Source organism: Hipposideros armiger, unplaced genomic scaffold (assembly GCF_001890085.2).
Source record: "Hipposideros armiger isolate ML-2016 unplaced genomic scaffold, ASM189008v1 scaffold_548, whole genome shotgun sequence".
NCBI lineage: Eukaryota > Metazoa > Chordata > Mammalia > Chiroptera > Hipposideridae > Hipposideros > Hipposideros armiger.
The window spans coordinates 406,966-419,365 of NW_017731898.1; the positions used below are offsets into that span (position 1 = coordinate 406,966).

General features: G+C 46.8%; 3 protein-coding genes across 7 annotated transcripts in view; 1 reads left to right on the forward strand and 2 right to left on the reverse strand.

Annotated features, from left to right (window-relative positions):
• The window catches only part of SARNP (SAP domain containing ribonucleoprotein), a 44,530-nt gene extending 42,344 nt beyond the window's left edge, over positions 1–2,186 (reverse strand). For both annotated transcript variants that reach the window (XM_019669034.1, XM_019669033.1), the window contains exon 1: positions 2,097–2,186. In XM_019669034.1, the coding sequence (XP_019524579.1) occupies positions 2,097–2,132 (36 nt within the window). In that variant the 5' untranslated portion in view covers positions 2,133–2,186. The remainder of the gene's footprint in view (positions 1–2,096) is intronic.
• A 184-nt stretch (positions 2,187–2,370) lies between these two features.
• ORMDL2 (ORMDL sphingolipid biosynthesis regulator 2) lies at positions 2,371–4,988 on the forward strand. Of its 4 annotated transcripts, none has more exons than XM_019669038.1 (5): positions 2,468–2,547; positions 2,884–3,001; positions 3,457–3,631; positions 3,798–3,949; positions 4,514–4,988. In XM_019669038.1, exons 3-5 carry the CDS (start codon positions 3,458–3,460, stop codon positions 4,647–4,649), a joined length of 462 nt encoding a protein of 153 aa, XP_019524583.1. In that variant the 5' UTR covers positions 2,468–2,547; positions 2,884–3,001; position 3,457; the 3' UTR covers positions 4,650–4,988. The 4 variants fall into 4 exon arrangements, with proteins under 4 accessions (XP_019524580.1, XP_019524583.1, XP_019524584.1 ...); XM_019669039.1 differs by having other exon boundaries at positions 2,495–2,547; positions 2,917–3,001; XM_019669035.1 differs by lacking the exon at positions 2,884–3,001 and having other exon boundaries at positions 2,371–2,547.
• Positions 4,989–5,171: 183 nt separating this feature from the next.
• On the reverse strand, positions 5,172–12,320 carry DNAJC14 (DnaJ heat shock protein family (Hsp40) member C14). Its single transcript, XM_019669024.1, has 8 exons — positions 12,234–12,320; positions 11,405–11,552; positions 9,500–10,965; positions 7,373–7,479; positions 7,041–7,160; positions 6,536–6,696; positions 6,351–6,453; positions 5,172–6,142 (listed from the first exon to the last, which is right to left on the reverse strand). The coding sequence occupies exons 3-8, from the start codon at positions 10,907–10,909 to the stop codon at positions 5,932–5,934; spliced, it is 2,112 nt and encodes a 703-aa protein (XP_019524569.1). The 5' UTR covers positions 10,910–10,965; positions 11,405–11,552; positions 12,234–12,320; the 3' UTR covers positions 5,172–5,931.
• Positions 12,321–12,400: the final 80 nt, after the last annotated feature.

A 12,400-nucleotide genomic window follows, 5' to 3' on the forward strand; every position in this document is an offset into this window, starting at 1 on the left:
TTACAACTGTGTTAGACGGTATTTCTACAAATTTCTTGAGAAATTTAATTGATATGGACTTATGCATAAATTCAGGTAATATTTTTCCTTCCTACTTCAAAGCTTGTTCCTTTCCTCTGAGATCCCCTTCTAAAAGTCCAAAGTCTCTTTATAAAAATGGAAAGATGTTTTTAAAAAGAGATAAAACCCTAAGTCAACCCAACAGTCAGGATCACTCCATCAAGATCAACAGTGGAACCAAACATAAACTGTCCTGGAAGTCAGAATTAAAGGCATAGGTTCTTAACCAGAGGTCCACGGAATCCTCAGGGCTACAAAGTATATTATGAAGCCCCTCAAATCGCATGCAAAGTATGTGTACATGCCTTTTTCTGGGGAAAGGGTCCATACCTTTCATCAGAGTTTCAAAGATATCTGGGACCTCCAAAATGTTAAGAAGTGCTCTAGAGAAAAGCAAAGACAAGCAAGTATGATTAAAAGGCTAAATCCTTTTTAGGCTGTCAGGAGTGACTCATGTTCTCTTAGACTATCAGGTCAGAGGACATTACCCAATCAAAATAAAATGTAATATAGACCTAACAAATACAGATTTTATGGAAGATGAAACTCCATAAACCAATACAAAATCCATAAAATCACAAGGCAGGTGCCTTACTCCAGGGGTTTCAAAAACGGGACTAACAGGAAGAAAATATTTGATCATCTAGTCATATTTTTTTATCTCATTCATTCAAAAATTCCTTTTCTGTGTATGTTTGATAACATACACAACAGTATGGTAGTACATAATTTATATAAGTATATAACGGAGATGGTTGCTCAATTATTTTTATATGTGGTATTAGGAGACCACTAATAAAATCTATACATTTCAGTACCATCAAGTGAACAGTAACTCCAGGATAACACAAAAACCCACTAGTACAATTTGAATCCAGGAGTAAGAAACCTTTCAGCTTTCACAAAAAAGCTAATTGATGTCAACTAAGAAGTGACTAAAAGGATCTCTTCTTACCCTTACTCTCCTTACTTTTCTTGTTTGTTTTTAAGCTCGGTTTTCAGCTTCAGCTAAATCAGCCTGGTTTGTCCAAGATTCCCAGGATGATGTGACCAAAACATTTAATGGGAAAACTACTTGTGAAACCACAAATTAGTTGTCACTAATCAAGATATTCCCTTAATTCACCCTAAAAGAAACTACTCTTTCCTTTCAGGAAAATAATAATCTAAGTGGTTTTCAAAGCTACCAAGATTCCCAAAAGGCACAAAACAGCTTCTGTGATTGAGAGTGTCACCCAGTGGTGATACCAAGAGATGCAGGGTCCATCCGCGATATGAAATGGGGCAGAGATAATCCTAACCTTAGAAATATTTTTCCAAAATACTTCAGTTACAAGTGAGTTATCTCTCGGGCGGGCGGAAATGGCCGACGAAGAACCGCGTGAGAGAACTCGAAAAACTTACATCTGAGCTATCTGTGCCTTTACTAACTCTTAAGGTCTCTTAAATCCCAGGTTTCTATGGGGAAGCCTATCTTCTGAGGCCTCTCCTCAGATTTCAAAGCCCCCCCCTTCCCATGGGGGTAACCCCATCTAAAGAAAGGGAGTTAAAAGTATTTTCTAGATCATGTTCGAGACCTAGATAGATGGAAATACACAAAGGTGCCAACATCTGCTAACGGGAACCTCAGCTTGGGACAATAACTAGGAAAGCAGCAACCCAGGGAAGAAAAAGGGGTCATGGGTCCGGCAAGGGGCAAAGAGAAGAGGACCACTGACGTAATGCAGCTCTGACGAGAAACGAGGGAGAACAGGTTGAAGGCTCTTACACAGCCTGGTGAAGAAGTGACGGGCGACACAACAATGCCGAAGGGAGCCGAAATAACAAGTACAGATACTGTAAAGCCATGAGAAGCATGGGAAATTGGGGAAGGCGTAGTGGGGAAGAAGGGAGACACAAAAGAAAAGAACTACGGCGAGAGCCGGGAAAAAAGTGGAAAAGCCTGAAAGGAGAACACGTAGGAAAAGGCACAGGCCACGCGGCAGAATTCAGTCACCAGAACAGTCTAAGTCAGCCCTTTCTCCCCTTCACGGTACCTTCAGCTTATGGAGCTCCACCGTCTCCGCCGCCATCTTGTTACCCCTCCACTCCACTAGGCCCCACCCGCTGCCTCCGCCTCCCAGGAACTCCCGCCTAGGCGCAGACAACCAGAAACAACCAATCACTGCCATTCTTACTACCATCTCATACTATCAACTATTCCCATTAGTCAGTAGCTGGCGTCCCTCTCACGCCTCTAGGCAGCTTTCCCCACCTCTCTGAAAAGGTGGGGCAGGAAGAGGGGCGGGTTCTGCACCTTCCAAACGACGGAAACGACGACCAATTGTGCGTCCCCATTGCAGATCGCCAACCAATGCGTGGCGGCAGCGCTAATTCTGTTTCACCAATAGGGAGAGTGCAGATAGGCGAGGGCGGCTGCTTCCTGGAGACCGCGGGTGTAGAAGCGAGCGCCGGCCCCCTTAGCGGATGAGCTCCTGAAGCTGGCAGGTAGGGGCTACTGAGAGACTGGCAAGGGGTGCTGAGGGAAAATGGTGGGAAGTGAAGGGGGGAAACGGGGGTGGAGCGGCGGCGAGTTAAATACTCAGAGAGGAGCGCTGTGGAGAGCCGACGAACGAGAGGGAAGCTGGGAGGAGCATGGGGCAGGTTCAATACTAGGGCTTAATGAATTTGAGAAAAGGGTGGGCAAGAGCTGCTTCCTAACTAGGCATCAACTTTAGAGCTAGCACGATTTTATAGAGCCAAGTTCAAGACGATCAGAGCTGCCCTTGGATTCGGAGCTAGGGCTCCATCTCTCGAGGCGCCTCAACTCAGGTATCTTCCTAGCTCAATCCAAAAACCCTGGACAAATTCTTGCAGCGCCCCGTGCATGAGAGGAATTCGGATGCTGGCTGCTTACATGCCACGGGGATGAGAGACAGGACAGGCAAGCCCCAGAGGAAAGGTGGGGATTAGAAGTAGCTTTACCTCTTCACCCCTCCTTAGTAATTCCTTGATTATTTCCCAAGACCCTCTTCTGGAATTCTGGGTGTATGTAACCTCTTCATGATTCCTTATTAACATCTTCAGGAAAGTAAAGTGAGATACTTCTGTTGCCTTTGTTCCTTGATGCAGGTGCCCCAAGCCTAGGCTTACTCCTTCAAGTTACAGTTGAGTGTAAGGATCACAGTCAAGATTAGGATAATGTCTCTAAGATGTACTCTCTTCTTGCCTTTTAAGTTTGTCTCCCCCACCCCCCCGCATCTTCAGGTTTTCCTTTGTGCGTAATGGGGATGTTCTTTCATTCCCAATATAGTTCAGGGGATTTGGGCTATTCAGGAAACAGTATGGGGGAACAAACTTAAAGAGTACTTAAGAGGAAATTGAGGTGGACTCCTACCTGATCCCCTACTATGGTAGGATGAATGTGGGGGTAGCACACAGCGAAGTAAACCCCAACACTCGAGTGATGAATAGTCGGGGCATCTGGCTGGCCTACATCATCTTGGTAGGACTGCTGCATGTGGTTCTACTCAGCATCCCCTTCTTCAGCATTCCTGTTGTCTGGACCCTGACCAACGTCATCCATAACTTGGTGAGCACTAAACCACACCCTTATACCCACCCCAGGCCTTTCCCAACCAAAAACAAGAAAATCCCCAATTATTTGCAATTATGTCTTCCTTTTGGGATCTTAGCATAATTCTTGGGCTATAGGACTATATTCTGCCTCTTCACACTGCCCCCTTCCTTCCTCCCAGGCTATGTATGTCTTCCTACATACGGTGAAAGGTACACCCTTTGAGACCCCTGACCAAGGAAAGGCCCGGCTACTGACACACTGGGAACAGATGGACTACGGGCTCCAATTTACCTCTTCCCGCAAATTCCTCAGCATCTCTCCTATTATACTGTGAGTCCAAGGGGAGATATGGGAGATACTCCAAGAGCCAGGTACAAAGGCCCAGAGGGAAGCTTTAAAAAAAGCAGACTATACTCATTTAGACCTTTTGAAGATATGTCATACTAGTTCTAAATCTAGGGAATACAGTAAAAAATAAAAGGCTGTAATCAAGCATTCCTTGCTTCCTTGTTGGTGTTGGAGAATGGACTGAGAAAACCAAGTAAAACCAAATGACTTTACACTTCAAAAGAAGTGAATAAATCAAGACAGAATTGATGTAAATCTGTGAAAACTCACTATGGGGAGTAGAAGCAAAGAGGACTCGTTTAACAGTCATACAGGCTGAAACTGCTTCAGTTGTCATTTGCGGCAAGTCATTAACAATTAGAAAACACACAAACTAACTTACAGATCTCCAGTTAAAGGTGCTACCTGATTTATCTCCCCAGTAAATACTGTTGATATTAGCTGGAGTATTTTCAGATACCCTAGGACTACATGCAGTAAAACTGGAAAGGCATGAATATGGATAAGGAAGACCAACTTCACTCAACCTGTGTCTTCTCTCCCCAGCTACCTCCTAGCCAGCTTCTACACCAAGTATGATGCTGCTCACTTCCTCATCAACACAGCCTCATTGCTCAGCGTACTGCTGCCTAAGTTGCCCCAATTCCATGGGGTTCGTCTCTTTGGCATCAATAAATACTGAGGGATGGGGCTGGGGACGACATTGGAACAAAAGGCTACAACATCCTTCCCTTCTCCATACTGTCTTCTGTATCATGAAAGCCTGGGAACTATATAACCTTTCCCAAACTCCCAGGAAGAGAACAGATTGGGAAATGGGGCTCAGCTCTGCTAGGAGCAGGCTTCTTTGAATCAAGGAAGTCAGTGAGGTAAGAGACAAATCACTCTCCTCCACAACAGGAAGCCATGTTTCGGCAGCTTGTTTGGTGATTTAAGTATTTCTATATCTTCCACCCTTACCACCTTCCAGCTCTGTTTTGCTGTGTGTTTTCCTTATAATAAAGAGAATTCTTTTTTTTCAGATATGGCTATGATTTGGTCAGCAGGAAGGGTAGGGAGATGTCCTCATAAGGCTGGGGAAAAAAGATGGAAAGTAGATATAGTCCAGTAGGAGGTGCCTTCACTCTCAGCTAACACTTAGTAGAGAAAGATTCTCAAATGAGAAAAAGAACTCCAGCTATCTGGGCAAAGAAAAGAGGGAAGATACAGGTTGCCAGTTATATATTTATAGAAAGATAATCCCCTGGCTTTAAATAGATATGTACATACAAATATGAACAAACTTAAAAAAATACAAACCCTTGGATCATAAGGGGGCTGCCAGGAGCCCCTTATCCTTCCCCCTCACTCAAGGGCAAAGGGCATGAGTCTGCTTTTTAAAAATTATTAGTTTTGGCCATCCCTGCAGCAACAAGCATGAAGTTGGGTAATTACCCACAAGGTGAAAGTCAGAGGAAAATTTCAGAGTTCCCACTCTCTGAACTCTTATCTCCTATAATTAGGGCTACATGCTTTCTTGTTCTGTCTTTTAACTAGTATATTGGGGTAAAGGAGGGGGCTCCCTCCTGAAATGGTTCAAGAAATAAGATAGACTCGTAGTTTAAAAAGAGAGGGGAAGTGTCATCTGCTGTAGAAGCAAAAGATGACAAAGGCATACAGACCCTAAGGAAATACTGAGTTCCCACACTACTATGGGAGCTATTATCCAGCCCAGGTCCATGCCCTGGGTTCTTTGCTCTAGCCACCCTCTATTTCTTTGGTATTGTCAGAAGACAAGGTTCAGTTCCTGGGTGCTGGTGGAGGAGGGAGAGTGGTTCCGGGGCTTCCTACAAGTAGAGTGAACAATTTGAGCTTAAAATTTTCCTTTTGAAATATTTAAAAATAAACAAATCAAACTCCATCCTGTGCTGTACACAGCCCTTTTGACTCCCTGACACTGATTTGAGGAGAGAAGAGAAGGGGTGTCAACGTTGGAACGGCCTCCTCACTTTCTTCCGCCTCTTCGGTTTGGCTTCTCCCTTGGGTACTGTGCTGTTAGGCTTGGAGGCTGTGGTGCCCCCAGAACCACGCTGAGGAGCTGCAAAGAAGTTCCCATTGGACATCTGTCCTGGGGGTACTTGAAAAATCCGGCTCAAGAAATCCTGAAGGTCTGCAGGAGGGGCATCTGGGGTGGCTCTGAGTGGAAAACAGAAGAATAATGAGGCAAGCGAGATTAAGAGTCAAATGGTTACCTATGTTACCTATTTATACCTAAGTTAACAATATGTCGAGTCAGTCGCAAACTTCTTAAAGGGTGAAACATCTGTGTGTCCTAAACAGCATGTCATCTGAAACCATATTCAGAACTAGAATAGTGGAGATTATTGAAAGAAATACCACCTACCTCTGTCGCCCACTGGTGGCTGGGATCCGAGAACCAAATGAGATGTGATAGGGGACCCTGTGGGTATCTGGGGAGATTCCCACACGCTGGCATCCAGCCCACTCTGCAAGCATGAGAAATAATTAGCCAATACATCACAGTTTTGAGCAAACATGAGTCTGGATTTCTAGAGGACAGAAGTGTACCTGTGATGTCATACACCTTTCCATCCATCAGCGCAAAGTAGGTGATCTTCAGGCCCAACATGCTTGACTCTGCCCAAAAGTCTCCTTCTTCAGCGGGATGCAGCCTATTACACTCAGCACAGTATCTGGCACTCTTAGGTTCCCGGTCCATTTCAAACCTCCTACAACCCAACAAAAGGACAACTCCTTAATAATTTGTCAAGCCTGTGACACTGCCGTAGTCTCATTACAAATGTGGCTGAAACATCTAAAATGATCGATCACACAGTTGTTAACATATGCTACATACACCCTTACCTCAATCTTCTATCTTAAAGCTAAAAATATCTTTTTTTCTTACTGCTAATTCAAATCCCTAATCTCTTGACAGTATAGCAGAAGTGGAAACCAAAGGGTCTTTTTACTCACCATCTGAATCTCACAACTACCAATAATACTCACAGGGAAGGTCTTTGGTTACCCAATCCCTAGGCTGTAGCTATCCCACTCCTGTCCTATTTCATACCTATGCTTTCCCTGGCATCGGCTGCACATCATAGTATTCATTGCCTCTTTGAGGTCATCCTGCAGCTTGGACAGAAACTCATTCACTGACCGGCTCAGCTCATTCTCTGCCATTCGTTTCCTAAGAGAAGAAAGGCTTTGTAAATCAGAGGGTATTGAGCAAGGGACAAAGGGAGACAGATGTATTGGCCTCTTGAGGCCACTAGCTAGCTACAAAGACAAGCAACCTCAGTTCTCTTCACCTCAGAGAGCCTCCAGGCACAAGTCCAGGGACCCTCTGCTATTGAAGATTATTCATTTACCCCACCTGATAAATTTCCATCTCCAACTTACATCTCATATTCCTTCCGCCTTTCAGGGTTGCTGACAATGTCCCAAGCTGCCCGCAAAACCTTGAAGGCCTCCTCAGCCCTGGGATGATGATTTTTATCAGGATGAACCTACCAACACAAAGATTTCATCACAAATCCATTCCAACCCTCCCCCCATCTTGGGTCAAAATGACCTGATGTCAAAGGGTTGGTTGTCTTTCACCACCCTTTTGGAGAGTCAGTATAACTTAATGATTAATTGTCCTGACTGCAGAGAGATCTCAGTTCCTAAGTCCCAGCTCTGTGATTATTACCTATATGACCTAGAATATTTTGTCAAGGTTTATTGGGAGTATTAAATGAGAATACATGTGAAGTATTTAGCACAGAATCTGGCACCACAGTGATCCACCATCCCTGTGTGCCTGGGATTGTTCCAGCTTCAGCATCGAAGTTCGTGTGTCAAGAAACCCCTCAATCCTAAGCAGAGATGGCTGGTCACCCTACCTGGCACATGCATACTAAGCCCTCACATTTTATTGTCAGTCATAAAGTAAGAGTTCCAAAGATATTACATCCTCAAATTCATTCTTTTCTATAACTGGAAAATTCTCATATCCAAAACTTTCTATAATAGTTTATCTTTCTGATCCAGAAATGAAATAGCATATCATGATCCTCACAGGCTTTTTATCCATTTTTCAGCCTTCTCTCCAAGACAAATAGCTCCCTAGTGGTCTAGTGGCTAGGATTCGGCACTTTCCATGACAAGTAACAGTCTCTCTTCCTACAGCTTCCTGGCTGTTCCCATCCTCATTCCCCCACAATACAGAGATAAAGCTAGTCTGATGCCAAATAAGCAGAATACTGTTAAATCTCCCATATTCCCAAGCTTATTGAACAGCCTTTTAGTCATGGTCTCTCTGGGGTCTAATGAGGGCAGTGAGAGGTTCTATAAAAGAAGCCCACAGACAGTCTGCCCAGAACAAGGGAGAATTTTGAACTTCAGAGTATGGGCCAGGTGTGTTGAGGATCAGGGAACTTCGCATCATCTCTATTTTAAGAAAGTTGAAAATGAGAATTTTTTTTAAGAATGATATTCCCCAAGGGAAGATGTCTGCTAAAAGACATGAAGGTGAGAAAAAAGATCTATCGGTCATAATTTTGAGTGTAAGCAGTTGTTCCCCACTCTAAGAATATCCCTGGCTATCCACTAAGGGGCATGCATTTCCCACCAAAGTAATTTAGTCCTCTGGTAAGTTACAGGCCTGGTACTTTATTGTGCTTTTAACAGTTAATGGGAACCATGGTTGCCCATCCTCTTTGGTGTCATGCAACCATTGAGGTAATTTGCACACTGATAGTTTACCAGTCCAGTTCCATATATTCGGCCAAAACAAGCCTCCGGTGCAATTTACACACACTTTTTACATACATAATATAATTTTACTTGTATAGAAATAACAATAACAATCATCTAAAAATGGCAACCTAGTATCAACTAAAAGCAATTTGATTTCATGCTTGTATTAAAATCATTTCCCTCAAGCATGTGGTGTGTTACAACTCCCACCTGTAACTCTTTTTATCAATTAAAGCAACCATATTTTCATGTATGACATAACATATGCACATGTCTCCCTGTGATTTATGTTCCATTCTCCTTCCCCTTTCCCACTCTGGGTTGCTGATCTTGAAATAGCTTGTTTTCTTTCACCTTGTCCTGGAATAATCACTCACATGCACTACCTGAACCCTCCCACACTAGGTCCACACTTGCCATTCTGGGACAGGTAGAGGTATTTTCCCATGTTCAAACAATCCTCAGTTGTTCAGGAAGAGGAACTGACAGGCTTTCTGACTAGGCCTCTTCTCCACCCTAGTCAGAGGGACTTCATCAGGACATTTTGGGGTAAGTCCAACACTGCCTGATATATCAGGTTCATTTCTTTTCATTCAGAAAAAGAATCTCATGACAACTTAAAATGAAGGGAAAGTCTTTATGACTCTTTCCTAAGAATTAAAATTCTCTTCAGCTTCAAGTTGACTTTCTTCTCTGCCTTCTCTTTATTCTACTCTCCCGAAAATTAAAATATAAAATAAAATATGGGAACAAAAGAGGGACAGGACAGAGGGCAAGGATACTCACCATCACTGCCAGCTGCCTATATGCCTTCTTCAGTTCAATTTCTGATGCTGTGGCTTCAACCCCCAACACATGGAAGGGGTTTAGCTCATCTTCAGGAACCCCAGCCATGGTCAAGAGTCGAGCCACTTCTTCTTCAGGCTGGCAGTAGCGACCACTAGCTACAGGTGCATTCTCCTGCCTGTTAGTCCTCTGTTTGACCCAAGGCAACTCCAGCCAACCCCATTGGACCTTTCTTACCAGCTGCTGCCATGGCCTGCTATCTCTCAGCAGAATCAGGCAACGCTGCAAGGTGGGAGAATCCAGCCAAGAAAAGAGCCAGGTGGCTTTACCCCTCCAACCTAACCGGTTGCCCAGTCCCACCAGAAACCGCCACCCCAACTGCAGACAGCCCAACAAGAGGGCCAGAGCCAGGAGCAGCAAAGCACCTAGTAGCCTAAGAAAACGGATGAATAGCCCTGCCCCATAGCAAAATCGCTCACTCAGAAACTGGAACACCACCTGGGCCCAGCCGCCCAGCCGCCCTGCCCAGACTCCCACCCAGACTCGAAAAAGGTCCAGATCGCTGCCTTTCAGCTGCCTGCATGCATAGATGAGATGGCCACAAGTTTCCACGTACTCTCCCACCAATACCAGCAGTTCAATCAGCCACCAGAAGCCTGCCTGTCCAAGCTGACACAGCTCCTCTGCTCCCCACAATCCTAGGCCTCTGCGCTTATCTGCCTGACTTCGTTTTCGGCCCAGCCGATGTCGACCAGAGGACCTGGGATCTCTGCGTCCACCCTCCCGAGTTTCCTCCTTGGCTGGAATGCGGTGCCGCTGTCTCCGGAGTGGAGGTTTCTTTCCACTGGGCACACGTGAAAACTCACTGGGGAACTTGGGTTCCTCATCATCATATTCCTCTTCCAACTCTTCATCTTCCCCCAAAGCTGGAGAGGTACAATGGTGGCAAAAGTTGCTAGAAGAGCTATCGCCTCTCTCAGAGTAAGGCCCTTCAGGGATTCCAGGGGTTCCCTGGCAGTTGCAAGCAGATGGAATGGAAAGAAAAGAATGGTTCCCATCCTCGTGGTACGCAGCCTCCTTCTCTCTTGAGAGTTCCTGGTCCACTCCTGACTCTTCTTCTGAAGATGCCTCACTCTGATCAGGGTCCTCTCCATCTCTAGGGGGTCCTGGACCCCTTGGGGGACCATGGCTTGGATCCGACCAGTGGGCTGGGTTAGGGAGCTGTGTGTACTTAGGACTAGAGTGATCTGTGAGGCAGCGGGTACCATTAGGAGCAGGCCCCGCTGAGTCCCTGAGTCCTGAGAATGAAAGTATTTCAGGGTCCACAGAGGGCCCTAAAGTCCTGAGGGAGGGACCACCACTGTGGTGGGCTCCACACCACCCTCCTTCTCCGGGGTGCTTCTGGGCCATGACCCCGGATCTTCCTGAGGATTTTAGGTCACAGCCATCATGGTGAGTTCAGATGCCTGTAACAAAGGTAGATAACAAGGTGGGGATGATCAAGGATAGGACCAAGAAAGGGGTTAAATAATCTTAAATTAGGGATATATTTAATGCATCCACCCTAGTTTTCCCAAGTTCTTTGGGGGCATTCATTATCCCTAACAATAAGCCAATACTACATTAACCACAACATTGCTCCCTACCCCCTCCGCCAAATCCCCTTAGTTTTTCTTCTCTTCCCAGAAAGATATAATCCTGAATCAGGGAAAGAGGGAGGTACGGCACAGGGTGTGGTCCTGGGGTCACTCTTGGGAATACGGGAAAGACGACCGGCAAGGGGGGCCACAAGCTGCCATAAAAGGGTGGCGACCGTGCGGCCCTCAAGGAAAACCTGGGGAGAAGCTTGGGGTTGCCCCTGAAACAGACATCTACGGCTGGATAGAAAGGGTGAAGGTAACGTACCGAAGAGCGGCGGTAACTCCTCCCCCTGGAAAGGCTGGGACCAGGGCCAGGGGGAGCTACGAGAGCAGCTCCCCCGGCTCCGCCTCCCGCTCACGCTCCGCTTCCGCCTTCCGTCCCCGCTGAGACCGCCGACCTGTGCCTACTTCCACTTCCGGGGTCACCAGGGAAGAGACGGGAAGGAAAAGGAAAAGCGGTTGGCGGAGGCGCCAGCCAGTGTGGCGAGCGCAGAGTCAAATCAAAGGAGGTGGTCCTGGGGACCACGGGCCCCGCCCCTTAAAGAGCCCTCTGCTGCCGCCCGTGCACCGCTGGAAGTGAAGCAAACGGGCACTGCAGCAGTGCCTGCGGACTGGGGGCAGATTCTCAGGGTTCCTCTGGCTGGATTCTTGGGCTTTGCCGAGACTGGGAGGACAGCCACCGAGGCATAGTCTGTTTCCCTTGCAGACAAAACCAGGAAGCGTAGAAGGACCACCTCCCTGATCTCTTCCCTGCTGGCTGTAGCAAGAACAGAGGCCCTTTTGTATCATGCGGAGGTGGAGCGAAGGGAGCACGCCCCGGGCTAGCCCCCGCCCTGGCCCCCCTAACGCAGCCCCTTATTTCCCAGCAAACCTCGGCCTCCCCAGCTCCTGACCCAGCTGGCGAACTGCCCCGTAGAACTAACTAACTGCAGCTCCCACGACCCGGATCCGCCCCTCTGGATTCAGCTCCCAGGCCCCGTCACCAAGCGGGGCCCGGGCTCTGGGAGCATAGCTCCGCTGGGCTCAGGACCTGAGCAGAGTGCCAAAAAAACACTGCACTCATCTGCATGCTGCTTTACATCTCGTTTGCATACCGAGCTGTTCGGTCGACGTCGACACGCGCCCCCGCCCCCACGCAGACCCGGCTTGGGTCCCCTCTCTGTTGGTCCCCTCTTCTGCACACGCCTCTCTCGTTAGTCCCCCTTCCAGATTCCGTCTTGCTCCGCAAGTTTGTTCACCCATGAACCCCTCGCCGGCGCCC

Bases quoted from the DNA above. Each gene is read 5' to 3' on its own strand.
- ORMDL2 (XM_019669035.1), top strand. From the start codon at position 3,458: ATGAATGTGGGGGTAGCACACAGCGAAGTAAACCCCAACACTCGAGTG. The intron at 3,632-3,797 runs GTGAGCACTAAA...CCTTCCTCCCAG, and splicing joins CCAACGTCATCCATAACTTG to GCTATGTATGTCTTCCTACA. The intron at 3,950-4,513 runs GTGAGTCCAAGG...TTCTCTCCCCAG, and splicing joins AGCATCTCTCCTATTATACT to CTACCTCCTAGCCAGCTTCT.
- DNAJC14 (XM_019669024.1), bottom strand. From the start codon at position 10,909: ATGGCCCAGAAGCACCCCGGAGAAGGAGGGTGGTGTGGAGCCCACCAC. The intron at 7,161-7,372 runs GTAAGTTGGAGA...TTCTTCTCTTAG, and splicing joins AGGCGGAAGGAATATGAGAT to GAAACGAATGGCAGAGAATG. The intron at 6,143-6,350 runs GTAGGTGGTATT...TTTTCCACTCAG, and splicing joins GCCACCAGTGGGCGACAGAG to AGCCACCCCAGATGCCCCTC.